Raw genomic sequence first — 22,536 nt, 5'->3', positions numbered from 1 at the left:
ATTATTACTTTTTCTATCTTTGATATCAACACATCTAATTAAATCTCATTTTTACTGTTGTTTATTTGGTTCACAGTAACCCTGCAAAAGCCTCACCGGGCCTGCTGATATTGCATCAATTACAATCCTATAAATCCTCTAAAAATTCAGTATAAAATCTCCTTGATCGTTTAATAACTGTGAGACCAATAGAATAACTTTTTAACCCATTTATCATAGAAGATTGATTTGTTCTTATATCTGAGTTTTATTATTGCATATTATTTGTTTATGGGGAGAAAATGTATTTGTATAGAAGAATCCAACATAAAAGAGCCTGCCTATGAATATTAGATAACTGAATGGGGAGTTTATTCATCTCAGTCACGCTTTAAAATGACCAAAATCAGTTTATCAACATGACGAAAGCGAGTTAATGCTGTGACGTAAGACGGAGGCGGGACCTGCGCTTGGTCACGTGACTCCGCTGCATCTGCGCAGCTCGAGCGACTGGATCGGAACCGACTCACTGGACAAGCCGCTCCGTTTACCGGCCCAGCAGCGCGATCCTCCGGTCCGTGACGCGTCCAGCAGCGGCAGCATCATGTCGGCGGTGCAGCGGATGAAGGTGGCGAACGAGAAACACAGCAAGACGATAACACAGAGAGGACACGTGCAGAAAACCACGGTACGCGCGCACTCGCGACTCTCTCACACACACACACACACACACACACACACACACACACACACACACACACACACACTATATATACACTTGACAGATATTTATATATACACACACACACAAACAATACCTGACATACAAACACGGAACATGACGGAGAGATACACACACACACACACACACACACACACACACACACACTATATATACACACCTGACAGATATATATACACACACACACACACACACACACACACACACACACACAATCAATACCTGACGTACAAACACAGAACATGACGGATAGATACACACACACACACACTCTATATATACACTTGACAGATAAACTCAAACACACACACACACACACACACACAAACAATACCTTACATACAAACACGGAACACACAAACACACACACACACACACACACACACACCAGAAAGATACACATATAAAAAATATATACCAGACCGACACACACACACACACTTTACATAATTACACACATAAACATCCTTACATACACACAGTGTGCACACACTGTACATCAACACACACACACACAAACACGGAACATGCCAGATAGATACACATATAAAGAATGTACCTGACCGACACACACACACACACACACACACACACACACACACACAGTACATCAGTACACACAAATATCCACACACACACACACACACACTGACTTATCACTCTGTACATCAATTTACACACAACATCAACGCACATAAACACACACATATAAACACAGTACACACAAATTTGCACACACATGGAGAATACATCAGTATACACAAATAGCCACACACACACACACACACACACACACACACACACACACACACACACACACTGGGCATACATTTACATACTAACAACACACACACACACTTTATGTCAGTAAACAAATAAACAGTCATGCACGCACACACTGCACATCAATTTGCATACTACCAACTTCAACGCACAGAAACACACTGTTCACCAGTATACACAAACATACAAACACACAAACACACACGGTACGTCAATATACACATACACATCCACACACACACACACACACACACTGTACATCAAAATATACATGTAAACACACACACTAGACATAAATATACATACTAACAACAAACACACACGCTATGGGACAGTGTACAAATAAACATCCACACACACATGCACACACTGACACTGCGCACATCCTGTATATCAATTTGCATACTAACAACATCAATGCACAGTAGCACACTGCTCATCAGTACACACTGACAACATTACCGCACGTGAACACACACACACACACACACACACACACACACACACACACTCTCATACACATTCAGCAATAACAAATACCTTTGGTTAAAAAAAAATCACATTACTGTCTTCTGAATTATGGAGTTCCATTTGTGCCAAAAAAAGAACAATTTTAAAGAAAACCATATTAGTAGCCATTGACTATCAAAGTACAACATTGTTTTCTGTCAATAAATAGTGCTGATGTTAAATAAAGTTATAAACACACACTCTCACACACATTCAGCAATAAAAAGTACATTTGGTCCACAGGAGTATTTGTATTATTGCTGTAGTATTCTCTGAAATGACACATTTTGCAATTATGGAGTTCCATTTGGGCCAAAAATAGAACAATTTTAAAGAAGGTAATTTTTTTCTGGCATTTCTGAGAGAAGAAATGAGCTTTCATTGGTCTAAATGTGTGCTGTTTATGCTGTTGACTTGTTTGTTGTCACATTTTTGTATATTTATACAGTTTTATTGTGTCAGCATCTTAATATAATTTCAGAAAATAATTCTTAACAAGTTCTAATGAGGAAAACCATATTAGCAGCCAATGACTATCAAAGTACAACATAGTTTACTGTCAATAAATAGTGCTGATGTTAAATAAAGTTATAAACACACACTCTCACACACATTCAGCAATAAAAAGTACATTTGGTCCACTGGAGTATGTGTATTATTACTGTAGATTTCTCTGAAATGCCACATTTTGCAATTATGGAGTTCCATTTGTGCCAAAAAAACTATTTTAAAGATAATTTTTTTTTCTGGTGTTTCTGAGAGATAAAAGTCACAATTGCGAGAGATTTTTGATTGTGTGGCACAAATGAGCTTTCATTGGTCTAAATGTGTGCTGTTTCTACTGTAGACTTGTTTGTCGTCTCGTTGTGTATTCAGGTCAGTTTTATTCTCAGTGCTCGTTCTGTAGCTTATTTTATATTGTGGTGAAGTTGGGTTTTAAATTCACGCATTCAGACGTTCAGCTTCTGGGTATAATTTCAGAAAATAATTCTGGGCAAATTCTAAATAGGAAAACCATATTAGCAGCCAATGACTATCAAAGTACAACATTGTTTACTGTCAATAAATAGTGCTGATGTTGACTTAAAGTCATAAACACACACTCACACACACATTCAGCAATAAAAAGTGCATTTGGTCCAAAACAAATCACAGGAGTATTTGTATAATTACTGTAGTATTCTTTGAAATGACACATTTTGCAATTATGGAGTTCCATTTGGGCCAAAAAAAAAAGAGTTTTTAAATACAATGACAGCCAGTGATTATCAAAGTACAACATTGTTTATAGTCAGGAATGCCACTAGGGGGGGGAGTTTAGGACTATTCTAAGGACCCACGCCGTTTTGGGGCCTCCAGAGTTACTATTGGGTAACTAATAGTAATCTGCTCTTCACTTTTTTGTCTGCAACACCAAACTCCCCCCCTCACTTTCCACGGCACCATCAGAATGTTGTTTTAGGGCCCGCACCTGCCAGCCGTGCTAATGTTGGTATGAAGTCATGAACACACACACACTCTTACACATTCAGTAATAAAAAAGTACATTTAGTCCAAAACTATGACAGGATCATTTGTATTATTGCTGTTTTATATTCTGAAGTGCCACGTTTTACAATTATGGAGTTTCATTTGTGCCAAAAAAAGCTGTTTTTTTCGCAGTCAATGACTGTCAAAGTACAGTATAGTTTTCAGTCAATAAATAGTGCTAATGTTAATTTAAGTCATAAACACACACTCACACACATGCAGTTCCGTTTGTGTAAAAAATTTAAAATATTAGCAACCAATGACCATCAACGTACAACATTGATCACAGTCAGTAAGTAGTGCTAATGTTGTTTTCAACTCAAACCTGCATGCGATTTCAGACCCAATATCCAAAGTAGCTTAAAAAACAGAAGTTGTCACTTTGTTCAAAAATTAAACCGCTGCAATTTGGCTAATTACAGTTGAGACAACACATTTAACTCGCATCATGCATGCAAATGAGATGTTTTTATCAATCACTATATATTTAAAGTAATTATTCTATAATAATATGATTAAAACAGCTAATTTGTTGACGTATAACCAATGACATCACAATCCTCCACTGAGAGAAGCATGTTTTAAAATGCTGATTTACATTGTGCTCATAGCAGTATATGATGATAATTAATCTGCATTAGCCTTTTACAATTCTGCTCTACTATTTTATTGGATGCGAAAGTCTAAATGTGCAAATATAAACCAGCTTCACCTCAATAATTGATAGAAATCCTGGTAAACTAAATAATAATATTAATATGAATTCCAGTCAGTGTTGTCAAATGTTTGGATGCATTGACAAATGTAAATGAACAAATAGCCTAGATATTAGATTGTCTTTGTTTTGTTTTAGAAAGATGAGAACTCATTAAGCATTTATAAAAAGTCTATTTGTTTATCAGATGTTAAATATTAACCATGATAATTAGTTATGTAATTGATCATTAAATCACCATAATCACCATAGTAGACTGACATGTATTGAAGTTTTTTGTACTTCTGTCAATATTTGCTTGGTTTTATTCATATCTATATTCTGATTATGCATGCAGATTCTAGTTTGTCATATCTATATTCTGATTATGGATGCAGATTCTAGTTTTATTCATATCTATATTCTGATTATGGATGCAGATTCTAGTTTTATTCATATCTATATTCTGATTATGGATGCAGATTCTAGTTTGTCATATCTATATTCTGATTATGGATGCAGATTCTAGTTTTATTCATATCTATATTCTGATTATGGATGCAGAATCTAGTTTGTCATATCTATATTCTGATTATGGATGCAGATTCTAGTTTGTCATATCTGTATTCTGATTATGGATGCAGATTCTAGTTTTATTCATATCTATATTCTCATTATGGATGCAGATTCTAGTTTTATTCATATCTATATTCTGATTATGGATGCAGATTCTAGTTTTATTCATATCTATATTCTGATTATGCATGCAGATTCTAGTTTTATTCATATCTATATTCTGATTATGCATGCAGATTCTAGTTTTATTCATATCTATATTCTGATTATGCATGCAGATTCTAGTTTTATTCATATCTATATTCTGATTATGGATGCAGATTCTAGTTTTATTCATATCTATATTCTGATTATGGATGCAGATTCTAGTTTGTCATATCTATATTCTGATTATGGATGCAGATTCTAGTTTTATTCATATCTATATTCTGATTATGGATGCAGAATCTAGTTTGTCATATCTATATTCTGATTATGGATGCAGATTCTAGTTTGTCATATCTGTATTCTGATTATGGATGCAGATTCTAGTTTTATTCATATCTATATTCTCATTATGGATGCAGATTCTAGTTTTATTCATATCTATATTCTGATTATGGATGCAGATTCTAGTTTTATTCATATCTATATTCTGATTATGCATGCAGATTCTAGTTTTATTCATATCTATATTCTGATTATGCATGCAGATTCTAGTTTTATTCATATCTATATTCTGATTATGCATGCAGATTCTAGTTTTATTCATATCTATATTCTGATTATGGATGCAGATTCTAGTTTTATTCATATCTATATTCTGATAATGGATGCAGATTCTAGTTTGTCATATCTATATTCTGATTATGGATGCAAATTCTAGTTTTTTTCATATCTATATTCTGATTATGAATGCAGATTCTAATTTGTCATATCTATATTCTGATTATGCATTCAGATTCTAGTTTTATTCATATCTATATTCTGATAATGGATGCAGATTCTAGTTTGTCATGTCTATATTCTGATTATGCATGCAGATTCTAGTTTTATTCATATCTATATTCTGATAATGGATGCAGATTCTAGTTTGTCATGTCTATATTCTGATTATGCATGCAGATTCTAGTTTTATTCATATCTATACTCTGATAATGGATGCAGATTCTAGTTTGTCATGTCTATATTCTGATTATGCATGCAGATTCTAGTTTTATTCATATCTATATTCTGATAATGGATGCAGATTCTAGTTTGTCATATCTATTTTCTGATTATGGATGCAGATTCTAGTTTTATTCATATCTATATTCTGATTATGCATGCAGACTCTATAGTCTATAGTCTGATTAAGTTCAGTAAACATGCTTTGGCATGAACAGAGTGTGTTTATCATCACTGTATTCATCATGTTCAGCATAAGTTACTTGTTCATACACTAACGCTGTGTTTGTGTGTGTGTCATCAGCGTGTGGTGAATGAAGAGAAGTCTCCGGTGGGCCCGTGGCTCCTTGCACTCTTCGTGTTTGTGGTCTGTGGATCAGGTGAGATTAATTCATAGTGTTAATACATCTGTCACCTGATGAATAGTGCTGCACCATACTGGAAAAACATGCAATAGTGTGGTTGAGCATTGCGATAATGAGATTTCTCTAGAAAAGCTGTTCAGAAATAATTATGTATGTAATGATATTCAAATAAACAGGTGAATATAATTTTCAGGTCAAATTCATTTGAGTTCAGACTAAAAAACTGTGAAGGTGGAGAAATGTAGCCTTTAAAGCACTATGAAAACCTCAGCCAGTATTCTAACTCTGATTGGCTGTTTCCCGCTGTTAGTGTTTATTTTCAGCTCTGGCTTCAGCTTTGGGCAGCTCCAGCCAATAGCAGGACAGCAACTACTGGGGAGGCGGGGCTAAAGATAGAACGGTCCTATTTGATTGGTCAAATTTAAATTTAACAACCAATGCATAGAATAATGTCATTTATCACACACATCTGCCATATGGATATATTGCATATAATGTCATCACGATGATAATAATAATGCTATATATGGTGTAGCCCTATTGATGACCCATAATCATGTTAATCGCAATGTGAAAATATACAAATAAATAATATTTATTAATATTATTATTATCAAAAAAATATATAATAAATACATTTTTGATAATAATATTTATCAAAACCTTACTGTAGGTGTGTGTTATACAAATATATACATTAGTATGTCAATATATACAGGCTTTTCCTCATGATTAGGCCTGTCACAATAATCAATATATCGACTAATCGTACAATACTTGGACATGACCTCAATCATTTTTGGTGTTGCATTAAATATTTACATTCGGTCTCACCGGTGTTGAGGTTTATAAGTAGACGTTTAATAGTGTATCTATCTTACATTTTACCATCCCTTTAACATTTTACCATCCCTTTAACATTCTCGCACATTTTTAACATCTAACTTACAGAATCGAAATAACCTTAAAAATGGAGAGTCTTTCTCCTTTGAAAGTGTTTATGGCTATTTACATTAATCTGCTGTTATATTATAATTGTATAATCAGTGGCATAAAATGATCTCAATAATATCGCTTGATTGTGACAGGTCTACTCATGATTGTGAATGTATAATATAATGAATGTAGAATGTATAATGTGAATATAATCCATAAATATGCTTTATTAAGTTCCACCTGTTGAATAATGTGGTGTTCGTAAGCTTGATTTACATAGAGTCTGGTCTGCGTACGATCGTTTAGCATATTTGCATCTGCACACAAGAAGGTGCTGTCTTCCAGATCTCCAATGCAAATCCTCTGGCTCAGAAAAGCTGAAATGAGAGTTAGACTATCATTAAAGATTAAACCTGTGAGGAGTGCTCTCAGATCATAATACAGAGCAGTCAACAATAAATATATAGTCCATCCATCCATCCATCCATCCATCCATCCATCCATCCATTCATCCATCCATCCATCCATCCATCCATCCATCCATCCATCCATCCATCCATCCATCCATCCATCCATCTATCCATCTATCCATCTATCGTTCTATCTATCTATCTATCTATCGTTCTATCTATCTATCTATCTATCTATCTATCTATCTATCTATCTATCTATCTATCTATCTATCTATCTATCTATCTATCGTTCTATCTATCTATCTATCTATCTATCTATCTATCTATCTATCTATCTATCTATCTATCTATCTATCTATCTATCTATCTATCTATCTATCTATCTATCTATCTATCTATCTATCGTTCTGTCTATCTATCTATCGTTCTATCTATCTATCTATCTATCTATCTATCTATCTATCTATCTATCTATCTATCTATCTATCTATCGTTCTGTCGTTCTATCTATCTATCTATCTATCTATCTATCTATCTATCTATCTATCTATCTATCTATCTATCTATCTATCGTTCTATCGTTCTATCGTTCTATCTATCTATCTATCTATCTATCTATCTATCTATCTATCTATCTATCTATCTATCTATCTATCTATCTATCTATCTATCTATCTATCTATCTATCTATCTATCTATTTATCTATCTATTGTTCTATCTATCTATCTATCTATCTATCTATCTATCTATCTATCTATCTATCTATCTATCGTTCTATCGTTCTATCGTTCTATCGATCTATCTATCTATCTATCTATCTATCTATCTATCTATCTATCGTTCTATCTATCGTTCTATCTATCTATCTATCGTTCTATCGTTCTATCTATCTATCTATCTATCTATCTATCTATCTATCTATCTATCTATCTATCTATCTATCTATCTATCTATCTATCTATCTATCTATCTATCTATCTATCTATCTATCGTTCTATCTATCTATCTATCTATCTATCTATCTATCTATCTATCTATCTATCTATCTATCTATCTATCTATCTATCTATCTATCTATCTATCTATCGTTCTATCTATCGTTCTATCGTTCTATCTATCTATCTATCTATCTATCTATCTATCTATCTATCTATCTATCTATCTATCTATCTATCTATCTATCTATCTATCTATCTATCGTTCTATCTATCTATCTATCTATCTATCTATCTATCTATCTATCTATCTATCGTTCTATCGTTCTATCGTTCTATCTATCTATCTATCTATCTATCTATCTATCTATCTATCTATCTATCTATCTATCTATCTATCTATCTATCTATCTATCTATCTATCTATCTATCTATCTATCTATCTATCTATCTATCTATCGTTCTATCTATCTATCTATCTATCTATCTATCTATCTATCTATCTATCTATCTATCTATCTATCTATCTATCTATCTATCTATCTATCTATCTATCTATCGTTCTATCGTTCTATCTATCTATCTATCTATCTATCTATCTATCTATCTATCTATCTATCTATCTATCGTTCTATCTATCTATCTATCTATCTATCTATCTATCTATCTATCTTTTTTTTTTTCCTGCTTCCTGCTTCGCTACTGTTCGGACGTCTTTGCCTACTGCTCCGCTCTCTGCTCACTTGCTTTTATATCTTAAACCCTAATTTTAACTTGAGCCTATCAGCACAGTGCTCAAACGACACAGCTTGAAGATCAGCATCGATTCTACAAACTTTCTGGAATATAGCTTTACTAACAAGAGGGGAATTATCGTCTAAACAATCCTCCCGCTACCAGCTATCAGCTGCTCACATTCCTGAGACGGGAAAACACGGCTGTGAAAATGCCTCTGGATCGGATTAATTCAGATTCTCACTGCTGTACAAACTGCCACAAACTTCTACAAAAGATTGCAGTTCTTGAAACGAAGTTACTTGCGATCCAACCAGAACTGCAGCGTCATTGTGGACGCTCACAGCAAATAGCCGGTGAGTCCCATAAATCTATTCCTACCACTATTTCGAGCACTGAAAAACAGATTAAAGCTGTTGAAAATGAGCATTGAACATGAAATGAACATTATGTCCGATTTCATGGCAATTAATGGCAAAATCTTAGAAGAGATCGTGCAAATTATGAAAACATCAACCTGCAGTCTCGACACGCTCCCCACATCATTCTTTAAAACGGTGTTTACCTGTTTAGAAATGGATCTTCTAAAAGTGGTAAATGCTTCACTTCTCTCGGGGATTTTTCCTAACTCACTTAAAACTGCAGTTGTTAAACCCCTCTTGAAGAAGAGCAACCTGGATAACACCATATTGAGCAATTACAGGCCCATCTCAAATCTCCCTTTCATTGGCAAAATCATTGAAAAAGTTGTTTTTTAACCAGGTTAACAAGTTCCTAAACTACAAGGGGTGTTTGGACAATTTTCAATCTGGTTTCAGACCACATCACAGTACAGAGAGTGCCCTTATAAAGATAATCAATGACATCCGTCTAAATACAGATTCAGGCAAACTAACAGTGCTGGTACTGCTCGATCTCAGTGCTGCATTTGACACTGTCGATCACAGCATACTTCTGGATAGGCTGGAAAACTGGGTTGGGCTGTCTGGGACGGTCCTCAAATGGTTCAGATCTTACCTTGAAGGAAGAGGTTACTATGTCAGTATAGGTGACCATAGGTCAGGGTGGACACCCATGACATGTGGAGTCCCACAAGGCTCGATTCTGGCACCACTCCTGTTCAACCTTTATATGCTCCCTCTGAGCCAAATAATGAGAAAGAACCAAATCTCCTACCACAGCTATGCTGATGACACTCAGATCTACCTAGCCTTACTGCCTAATGACTACAGCCCCATTGACACCCTCTGCCAATGCATTGATGAAATTAACAATTGGATGTGCCAAAACTTTCTTCAGTTAAACAAAGAGAAAACTGAAGTCATTGCATTTGGGAACAGAGATGAGGTTCTCAAGGTGAATGCGTACCTTGGCTCTAAGGGTCAAACAACAAAAAATAAGGTCAAGAATCTTGGTGTGACTCTGGAGTCAGATCTGAGTTTCAATAGTCATATCAAAGCAGTTAGTAAATCAGCATACTATCATCTCAAAAACATTGCAAGAATTAGATGCTTTGTTTCCAGTGAAGACTTAGAGAAACTTGTTCATGCTTTTATCAGCAGCAGGGTGGATTACTGTAATGGCCTCCTCACTGGCCTTCCCAAAAAGACAGTCAGACAGTTGCAGCTCATCCAGAACGCTGCGGCCAGAATTCTGACCAGAACCAGGAAATCAGAGCACATCACACCTGTCCTCAGGTCTTTACACTGGCTCCCAGTCACATTCAGAATAGATTTTAAAGTATTATTACTGGTCTATAAATCACTAAATGGCCTAGGACCTCAATACATTTTAGATATGCTCACTGAATACAAACCTAACAGATCACTCAGATCTTTAGGATCAAATAGATTAGAAATCCCAAGAGTTCAGTCAAAGCAGGGTGAATCGGCTTTCAGCTACTACGCCCCTCGTTGCTGGAATCAGCTTCCAGAAATGATCAGATGTGCTCCAACATTAGGCACATTCAAATCAAGACTGAAAACACATCTGTTTAGCTGTGCCTTTACTGAATGAGCACTGTGCTACGTCCGACTACTATGTTTTTCTCTTCTTTTAATTCTTTTATAACACATTTTATCAGCTTTTATTTATTTTATTTTTATTCTTACCATTTTTATGTTTGTTTTTATTTCTCTTATAATTGTTTCTTTTATTCCTGTTTATGTAAAGCACTTTGAATTGCCACTGTGTATGAAATGTGCTATATAAATAAACTTGCCTTGCCTTGCCTTGCCTATCTATCTATCTATCTATCTATCTATCTATCTATCTATCTATCTATCTATCTATCTATCTATCTATCTATCTATCTATCTATCTATCTATCTATCTATCTATCTATCTATCTATCTATCTGTCTGTCTGTCTGTCTGTCTGTCTGTCTGTCTGTCTGTCTGTCTGTCTGTCTGTCTGTCTGTCTGTCTGTCTGTCTGTCTATCTATTTATCTATCTATCTATCTATCTATCTATCTATCTATCTATCTATCTATCTATCTATCTATCTATCTATCTATCTATCTATCTATCTATCTATCTATCTATCTATCTATCTATCTATCTATCTATCTATCTATCTATCTATCTATCTATCTATCTATCTATCTATCTATCTATCTATCTATCTATCGTTCTGTCGTTCTGTCGTTCTATCTATCTATCTATCTATCTATCTATCTATCTATCTATCTATCTATCTATCTATCTATCTATCTATCTATCTATCGTTCTGTCGTTCTATCTATCTATCCATCTATTGAAAGTTTAGTTTATATTTTGATTATGTATACAAAATTTTGTTTTATTCATGACCATATATTAAGTATGCAAACTTTAGTTTTATTCATAACTGCATTTTGGTTATTTATGCAGATTTTGGTTTTATTAATAACTATAGTCTGAATACGTATGCAAATCTTGGCTTTATTCATAACTGTTATGATTATGTACACAAATTTTAGTTTTATTCATAACTATATTCTGATTATGTATGCAGCTTTTAGTTGTATTAATAACTATATTCTGATTATGCAAATCTTTGTTTTATTCATAAGTATATTTTAATTACTTATGCATTTTTTTCATGACTATTCTGATTATGAATGCAAATTTTATTCATAACTATGTTCTGGTTATCCTTGCAGATTTTATTCAAAACTTTATTATGTTTATGTATGCAAAGTTTAGTTTTGTTTATATCTATATTCTGTGAATATATGCACATTTTTGTGTTATTCATAACTATAGTCTGATGATGTATGCAGATATTAGTTTTGTTCATAACTATAGTCTGATTATGGATGAAATACAGTTTTATTCATATCTATATTCTGTGAATATATGCACATTTTAGTGTTATTCATAACTATATTTTAATTATGCATGCAAATGTAAGTTTTATTAATAACTAGATTCTAATTACGCATGTCATACTTTACGATTTTAATCATATTTTTATTCAGAATTTTTTATAGATCATTTACCTGATTTTTAACAAACATTTTACTCCTACAGATGTGTAGATTTAGGTAATTGTACAAAACAATGCATTTATTCTCTCTGTTTACAATATTTTCTGAGCGATTAAGTGATAAATAAGATATCCAATAAATAAGACTGGTTTAATGTAATATTCCTACAATATCAAAATAAGTTGAACCGTAATTTATACAGCATTTAGATGTATCTTCTGAAACTTTATGCAAATAAATGCATATTTTAATTATTTGCATATTTAAACACTAAAATCCTGAAAATTTGGAGCAATTTTTTTGTAATTCTGTAATCACTCAGGGATGTGTGGTGATCTCTGATTTAAAGAGCTCCTGTTATGTAAAAATCACTTCTATAAGGGGTTTGAACACAGTTTTGAGATAGCAGTCTGTGGATATAACCTGCATTTAATTCTTAAATTAATTCTATATTTTATAATCAGACTTGACAAAAACAGTCTGCAGAAACACTTTGATTCACATTCTCCCTTTGTACGTGTCATCAGAGGGGGAAAGCCCCGCCCACTAGTGCCCATCTCTCCCTCATTAGCATAAACAGCAGCCCTGAGTGAGAAGCAGCCGTCTGTCCATTAGCCATTAGACTGTCTAAGCTGCTGAAGATAATGTCAGCATAGACTAAGAGGATTATAGATGTGGAGTTTTAGATGAAGCAGCGACAGGAGCGACATAGACTGACAGAAGCATGAAGAACACACTCACACTGAAGCACACATGCACACCTGACCAGCACTCACAACACACACACTGCTGTTTTACATCTGTCACTATGGTATTTGTAGCTCCGCCCTTTTCTGAAAAGAGCACAATCTCATTTGCATTTAAAGCGACAGTCACCAAAACGCCACAATAAGGATCAAAGCCTGAAAGGGTCAGTATAGAGAGTTAGAGAACATTATCTGTGTGCTATTTTGAGCTCAAACTCACACACACACACACACGCATGCACGCACGCACGCACGCACGCACACACACACACATCAGAGACTCATTTTATATCTTGTAAAAATGGGCATAATAGTTCTCCTTTAATTTTTCTGCTCTGTTCAACTGAATATTTCATAAACTTGCTGGTAATGGTTCACACTTACGATCTGTGCAGCTTTAATGGATTAATATGATTGTCTTCTGATTTCAGCCATCTTCCAGATCATCCAGAGCATCAGACAGGGGATGTAAACACAGAGACAAACATGGCCGCCGCTGTCAGACATCTGCAGACGCGGCTCACTGATCTTCCACTTCTGTTCATCTGTTAGTTTACAGCTTAATTTAATAGTGTGTGTGTGTGTGTGTGTGTGTGTGTGTGTGTGTGTGTGTGTGTGTGTGTGTGTGTGTGTGTGTGTGTGTGTGTGTATTTGTGTTGGACTGTCTCAAGCTTGTGAAGGTTGAATGTTTCAGAAACTTTTACGATATGTGTCATTTTTTGTGTTGGTTATCAGTGTTGGGTAAAGTTAGTAAAGTAATATATTACAATCTTGAGTCACTTGAAAAAAGAAGTTCTGAATGTGTTACTTCGATCACTATACACCTGACTGAAGTCTTGTCGCCTTTCCTAGATTTAGGATAAACAAATAATAACTTGACTTCTGGTTCATCATTTGGTATCAGAAGTGGCTTTTATGAAAGGCAAAGGCCTCTAGATTACGCTTATTTGAGCACAATAAAATATGATCATGCCTTGATTATTAATGATTTGATTAGGACAGTAAGCTCTGACTTTCCTTAGACAAAAGTCTGGTCACTGAACCTTCAATAATGTCCAGTATAGAATATGTGGTCATGCTGCAGTGGAAACAGAATGAATATTGTGTCTGACTCCATCATGAGCTTGGAGGACTGCATCCATACATCTCTGCAATGACTCAAATCACTGATTAATAAAGTCATCTGGAATGGCAAAGAAAGCCTTCTTGCAGGACTCACAGAATTCATTAAGAGTCTTTGTGTTCATCTTCAATCTCTCCTCCATCTTACACCAGACATGGTCAATAATGTTCATATCTGGTGACTGGGCTGGCCAATCCTGGAACTTCGATGTGAAGGCTGAAGTATGAGGAGCCCTATCCTGCTGGAGGATTTGCCCTCTCCTGTGGTTTGTAATGTAATTGGCAGCACAAATGTCTTGATACCTCAGGCTGTTGATGTTGCAGATCTCTCGCACGCCCCCATACTGAATGTAACCCCAAACCATGATTTCTCCTTCACCAAACTTGACTGATTTCTATGAGAATCTTGGCTCCATGCAGGTTCCAGTAGGTCTTCTGCAGTATTGTGATGATTGGGATGCAGCTCAACAGATGATTCATGGGAAAAATCCACCTTCTGCCACTTTTATAAGTGATCAACTAGAAGTCAAGTTATTATTTGTTGCTCTTACAACTGGGATTGATGACAAGTCTTTTGTCAGGTAGTGTACACTGTTTACCTGCAGGTCAAAAGTGTTCATATACTGTCCACCATATACACAACTCCTTACCTTTGCTGATTTTTACTGTAATGTACAGTAGTGTACATTACAGTGTACTGTAATGTACAACAGATTTGTGAAGCTGATATTTATTGTGAAAAGCACCATACAAATAAACTTGAAGTGAATTAGTTACTTTTAAGGAGAGTAATGTGAATGTTTGTGTTGTTGTTTTTGTGCTATTTTTATTTATTTATTTTCTTAATATTAAGAATGTAATGTATTGCTTTTAAGAGTAACTTTACCCAACACTGTTGGTTACAAAAGTGTGTCTGTTTTTTGCCGTCACACCCGATGCTCTGATTTAGCTCTAGTTTCATCGTTCGGTTTCCTCTGATTTCCAAGTAAACGTTTATGAGGTTTTCTATGAACTCCGAGAAACGGCCGTGTGTGAATTCAGCCATCATTAGCCATATATGATTCTGTACGCCGTCTCTCTTCTTCCCTCTGACAGGAAATTGATGCTGTGTAATAATGATTTTATACAAATAAAAAAATATTTTCTCTATCGGAACTGTGTTTTACTTGAAGTTGGCGTGGATCGGAAGTGGCTGAGACTTTTTAACAATTACTGGCCACATTATTAGGTACACTGCTTGTTAACACAATTTTCTAATCAGCCAATCACATGGCAGCAACTCAATGCATTTAGGCCTGTAGACATGGTCAAGACGATCTGCTGCAGTTCAGAGTGAGCATCAGAATGGGGAAGGGGATTTAAATGACTTTGAACGTGGCATGGTTGTTGGTGCCAGACAAGCTGCTCTGAGTATTTCAGAAACTGCTGATCTACTGGGATCTTCACGCACAACCATCTCTAGGTTTACAGAGAATGATCTGAACAAGAGGAAATATCCAGTGAGCGGAAGTTCTGTGGGCGCAAATGCCTTGTTGATGCCAGAGGTCAGAGGAGAATGGCCAGACTGGTTCCAGCTGATAGAAAGGCAACAGTAACTCAAATAAGCACTCGTTACAACCGAGGTCTGCAGAAGAGCATCTCTGAACACACAACACGTCCAACCTTGAGGCGGATGGGCTACAGCAGCAGAAGACCAGGTGCAGCTGATTGGTACGATCGGTAAGTGGAGAGCGGCAGGCCAGTCACGGTGGCAGGCCAGATTGACCATCAGGCCACCGGGAAATGTCCCGGTGCTCCCTATGGCCAGTCCGCCCTTGTGTGCGCTTAATGCAGAAGTATAAATCAGCCTTAAGGTGTACCTAATAATGTGGCCAGTGAGTGTATTTCAGTATGTTAATGTACAATATTGTCAAACTGATGTCATCAGAGAGGGAGCTCAGACTTTGATTGAAGATTAACAAAACAATGGATTAACTTGAACGGATTAATTGTTTAAAAAACCATCTTGACCAGCCTGGTTTACGCTGGACATAGCTGGTTTTGGCTGGGCTCCAAGCCTGGCTAGGCTGGTCAAGCTGGTTTTAGCTGGTCATCTCCCAGCCTGAGCAGATAAGACCAGGCTGGAAATGGCTGGAAACCAGCCTGGAAGTCACCAAAACCCCTCTAAAACAAGCCTGGTTGACCAGCTAAAACCAGTCAACCAGCCTAGGCTGGTTTAAGCTGTTTTTTTCAGTAGGGCCTCAAAAACAGTGTTGAAAATAACTGTGCAGACTGATGCAAATACAGTGTGGTTTACTATGAACTTACAATTTGGTACCATGAAAATACTGTGGTTTCGTTGACGTGAATTAATGTCCTAAGGCGTGTTATTATTATTTTGATCAATATCTATCTAGTGCGGTCTTTTCTGTGAGGTCATAACAACAAAAATCCTCCTTATTTTTCATCTGTATTTCTCTTAATGCCAAATTCACCTGTTAAATGTACATTATCTGTCTGTATATCCATTTCTGTCTGTTTCTTTCTCTGTGAACGAGCTTGGCTGCTGCGGGCGCGCGCCTCCCTTGCGTGACGTCACTGCTGTGAAGAAGATGGCGGCGCTCGTGAAGGCGGAAGGTAAGTGGCGGAATCCGTCGCCGTTTCTTTAACGGTTTCTGTCAGCGCGCGAGCAGCCGTTTTTCGGAGCTCGTTCTCACGGTTTAGTTCTGTCCCGGTGCGCGTGTGTGTTTCTATTCCTCCCGCTGTAGGGTATCATGTTTGAGTTCGTATCCCGTTTATCAGTGTGTGTGTGTGTCTGTCAGTCCGGGGCCTCTGGGTTTGTCATATTTACGTTTATGAATAAAATAATTAAACTCGTTCAGATGGTTTCGGTGTGTGCGGTTTTGTTGAGAGACCTGTGTGTGTGTGTAGTGTGTGTGACTGTTATTGTTTGTTGGTGTGCAGGAAACGGTTCGGTTCTGGTTTTACAATAAACTAACGTTACCATAGTATTACCATGTTTATGTTCACTGCTCTTACTATTACAATGTAAATATCACGGAGAATATGTCAGTCAGTTGATGCCACAGTACAACCACAAAGTATGTAGTATACATGATGTATTTGTGTGACATTAATACATTACTGTACACTGTACTGTAAATAACGTTGACACATGCTACATTGATGTGTGTGTATATATATATATATATATATATATATATATATATATATATATATATATATATATATATATATATATATATATATATATATGTGTGTGTGTGTGTGTGTGCGTGTGTGCGTGTGTGTGTATGTATACAAAGATATAGATAGAAATATATATGTACATAGAGGTTTTATATCAGAATTGGTTTCAATTTGAGATTATCTGACAATTAAACAAAAAAGAATTTTTTTAATTACCTTTTCTTTGCAATCGTTGTTTGTTTACAGATGTTAGCATATATCCTTTTTTTGTATATTATTGAAAGTCTGGCATGATGCAGTGTACTGTCAGTGCTGGTGTGTTTTGATGGTTTGTTCAGTCCTGATGTTGAGTTTAATGAAGGTTTGGCTCTAGAGATTAGATCAGCATCCATGAGTGGTGATTGGTGGAAAATAGATGTGATTTTTTTCTAAGAACACTAGTGTAAGTGTCGATGTCTTGAATAGGGCTTCATGATATATTGCAAAAGTTTCGGTACAGTGATAATAATATGAGCTATTCCATGCAAATGTCAACCTTGCCATGAATACATTTAAGTTTTCTACGTTTTTTTTTTTGTGTAAGCAAGTGTCTTAAAGTACTTTAGATTTACTCAAAAATGTCTCTGGCAATGTTTTTAAGCAATTTTATTTGATTTACCAAAGTTACATGAATGGCAAATTCACATCCGTCACATCCATAACAGAAAGGAAGTCACATCCATAAGCCTTTACCTTATAATTGCAAAGATATTAAATAAAATCAAATGAATCATGTTTGTTCTATAGTGATTCAACTCTTCTCCTTTCGATTAGCATTATTTATTTTGGGTTGTGCAGCTTAATTCACAGAATTTCTGCAAAGTATGTTGAATACTGCAAACTCGCTGACTTTTTTGGTCACATCCATAGCGCATGTTTATTTCCCTCATTTAAAATACAAAACATGTTTACAGATAGATGTTTTTCTGATCCTTTAACTCTGTGGTTAGTTCTTCTGGAAATTATAAACAGATGTTTCAATATAATGTTAACATATACCTTCTATGTGAGTTTATATTTTGAGTTTTACTGCAAATGTCACATCCATAATGCTGGAATACACACATCGCTGCAATGTACATATCGCAGACATGTGATCAATTCAATTTATTTTATGTGTTTATTTTGTTTTATGTGACTAAATTTGACCAATCAGATAGCTCTGCCTATGGGCGCAATAGATGCTGTTCTGCTATTGGCTGGAGTGGCTCAAAGCTGAACCCAGAGCTGAAAATAAACACTGAAAGCAGCCAATCAGAGTCAGAATATCTGCGGAGGTTTGCACTCATTCAGTGTTTTAAAGACTAAATGATTGCTCCTTGTCACAGTTTCTCAGTTTGAGTTAGAATTAATCACATCTGAAAATCTAATTTTCAGTTTATCTGTTTGTCTTTTATCTATTTATTTGAATATCATTAAGTAAATAAATGATTTAAAAACAGTAATAAAAATAGCATTTTTCAAGGGAAATGTTATATGGAAAGCATCGTTTTATTCACCAGTATTTCAGTGTCATGCAGCCCTAATGTTGAATCTTAAAAGTAAAACAGCCTACATTGAAAAAAGCTGACAATATATTGTTATTATTGCATGATTGTTGCAAATTATAATGCCAGAATGGCTTTGTAAAGAAGTGTGGAGTGTATGATTTAAATAGTTTCTCTATATTCCCACTAACTGGTGATTTACTAATGGGCTTTGATTACTTGAACAAACAAAAACAAATATCTCAGTCAAAACAAGACCATGAATACAAAGAACAGGAGAGATCATCAGGTGTTAACCCTTGTGTACTGTTCCAATTGACTCCCCTTTGGTTATACTGGTTTTGTCCCATTGACTTCCATTATAATGCCTTTTTTGATTGCAAAGCCATGACTGCATATAATCATGCATTCTTGATTGCTGCTGGTTTTCCCTGTTGGGATGAGGTAAAATGTGCAATTTTTACTGTTGATCATCAGTTGTCAGCATTAACCCTTTAGATAGGCCTGTGCTGAAGAGTTTCTGTCTTTTATATGGAGTAAAACAGCAGATTATAGTGTGTGTGCAGAAATAAACTTACTGTGTAGCTGAGAGGCTTATTTTTAATTTTCTCAGACATATCAAGTTGAATGTGTAAAAATCTCTCTCTCTCACACACACACACACACACACACACACACACACACACACACACACACACACACACACACACACACAATACTCCAAATAACTTCATATAATAGTCAGAAAGGGTTTTTTGGACTGCAGCTGATGATCAACTGTAAATAACACATTGTCCCTCTTCACATTAGGGAAAACCAGCAACAGTCTGGATGATTATATGCTGTCATGGCTTTGCAATCAATAAATGTGATTATAATGTAATGGAGCAAAAACAGCCCCAACATAACCAAAGGAGAGTCAATCGGGGAGTGTGTTGTTGGGTTTTTGAAACGTTCGAAGCATTTTCCCAAAATATGCATCATAATAAGATTTGTCAGCAAAAATCATCACATTTGCTGAAATACAGAGAAAGTTGTGGCATAATTAAGACTCAAAATCAGCTCAGAGTAGTAGAAAACGACCCAACAGCACACAACGGTTAATGAGGACTCAAAACCACAGCGGGCACACCTGTAAACCAATACAAATAAAACAAAATAAAACCACCTCAAATAAGAAAACGTAATTTTGTAAATGCATACAGTGTGTCTGTTTACATGGACATCAGTAATCAAATTATTAGCCTTAATCTGAATAAGACAATAATATGATCAATGTGTTTATATGAGTTACATTTTGAATGTTCCATTTATGACCCCGTTTTACATGTTAAAGCACATAATTCGATTAACGTCATTGTGTGACCGCGCTATCCATGTTTCCTCCGGAGTTTCATGTAATTTCGGGTGTTTTTTTTATACCATTTTTTGGACCCGGTCCAACCTCGATACCAAAATTCTGAGTATCGACCGATACAGATCCAATCCCGATACTGCGCCGTTTATTTTTAAAGCATAATACCATTTCTATAGCTCTGGTGCTAAACTCAAACAATATATCTTCTTTAGTAAAAATAACAGACCTATAGGCCTACTGTATATGACAGACAGCACAATCTAACTAAAAACATGATGCTTGCTGTAAACTAGGCTACATTATTTGAGCATTCGTTATGACATTGACCTGTTGTGCCCAGTTTATGTTTCCTTTTTTAATATTAAGATTTTTCTTTGAAATCTGCAATAGGCTACCAATATTGAAAGTAATCCGTGTTAAAATAATCAGCCTTTTAGCAAAGCCTGATATTTTCCTTCAGGTTTGATGCAGACTAAACTAAACCGTCTGAGGCCAGTTTTACTTAATAATCCCTCGCCTAAACTCGCCGTGAGTGAGACGGAGAAAGTTCACAACAAGGTCTGCTTAGATGCTTCAGCGCCAAAACAAATACTGCTCTGTTAAATAAAATATTAATATAAATAAAATTACAGTGAAATATTCACAGCTTCAGAGTAGCCTATATAAAGCTTATATAAAGCTTGTTTTTCATTGTTGCAATTTTAGAAACATTAAAAGAAATGAATCAACCTTTTGATGCATTTTTTCCTTTTTGCATTTTTTGATAAATTTTTTTTCATTTTTGATGCATTTTTTTCATGATATATTTGTGATTGGTTTTCTGTTGATTTATCGCAGAATCACTGATATCGTGATTGAAGCAACAGTGCACGGCACAGCAGCAAAACGCTTCATAAACTTGGTGATAAAAAATAAGCTTCTGATTTATACATTTGTTTCAAATTTCTTATTACACAACCATGAACTATGGATGGTAAATACACTGCAAAAATGATTTTCTTTCTTCTTTTTGTGTCTAGTCCAAATATCTAAAAAAAATGTAACCAATAAACATTTTCTAGACAGATTTTTAGTCAAAATTATGTGCATGTTTTTTTTTCATAAAAAAAGCTCAATAATCTGCTAATTAGGGTTAATTAAAGAATATTGTTTTTGTTTTAAAAATAAGATTACTTTACTTATCTCATTGGCAGATTAATTTGTTCACTTAACAGAAAAAAAATTCACTTAATTTAGAATTATTTATGAAAACTGAATTTTTTTTCTAGATATTTAGTAATATGCTATATGCGAATACGTCTACAAAATGCTTCCTGATTTAATTAGAATTTGATGTAAATAGTTTAAGCTATTTGAACTACAAAATGCATTTATGTTAACATTTATCCATTTAAAAAAAATATATTTTTATTGTCACTATTTTTGACTGTTTGGCAGCGTTTTGTGACTGAATAATAATAATAATAATAATAATAATAATAATAATAATAATAATAATAATAATAATAATAAGTATGCTATTGGCTACTTCCAACTGTTTTTGTTTCTGTCAACATTAATTACAGCTTAGATGAATGTTTTGTGTCTAATTGTTTAGTTTTCTGGCAAGTAGTCATATAAAAAGTGGGATCAATAGGCAGTTGATCAATAGGCAGTTGTTTCTGCAGTATAATATTTGGAATTGTCTTTAAACATATTTTATGATTTAAGTAACACAACTACAGCAAATAAAATCGATAATGCATGTTTTAAATTTACAGTGTGCGAATAATCAAGGATCA

General features: G+C 35.0%; 2 protein-coding genes across 3 annotated transcripts in view; both read left to right on the top strand.

The window, feature by feature from the left end:
- Window positions 1–462: 462 nt before the first annotated feature.
- zgc:85858 (uncharacterized protein LOC405879 homolog) lies at window positions 463–15,832 on the top strand. The gene is made up of 3 exons (XM_056449887.1): window positions 463–667; window positions 6,265–6,340; window positions 13,993–15,832. Exons 1-3 carry the CDS (start codon window positions 584–586, stop codon window positions 14,031–14,033), a joined length of 201 nt encoding a protein of 66 aa, XP_056305862.1. The 5' UTR covers window positions 463–583; the 3' UTR covers window positions 14,034–15,832.
- A 1,381-nt stretch (window positions 15,833–17,213) lies between these two features.
- camta2 (calmodulin binding transcription activator 2) overlaps window positions 17,214–22,536 on the top strand; it is a 63,983-nt gene continuing 58,660 nt past the window's right edge. For both annotated transcript variants that reach the window (XM_056448671.1, XM_056448672.1), the window contains exon 1: window positions 17,214–17,299. The gene's annotated coding sequence lies outside the window, so the exon portion shown is untranslated. The remainder of the gene's footprint in view (window positions 17,300–22,536) is intronic.

This window comes from Danio aesculapii, chromosome 23, assembly GCF_903798145.1.
Source record: "Danio aesculapii chromosome 23, fDanAes4.1, whole genome shotgun sequence".
In the NCBI taxonomy this organism is placed as follows: domain Eukaryota; kingdom Metazoa; phylum Chordata; class Actinopteri; order Cypriniformes; family Danionidae; genus Danio; species Danio aesculapii.
The sequence above is the reverse complement of the archived record's forward strand: the minus strand, read 5'-3'. Positions and strand labels throughout refer to the sequence as shown.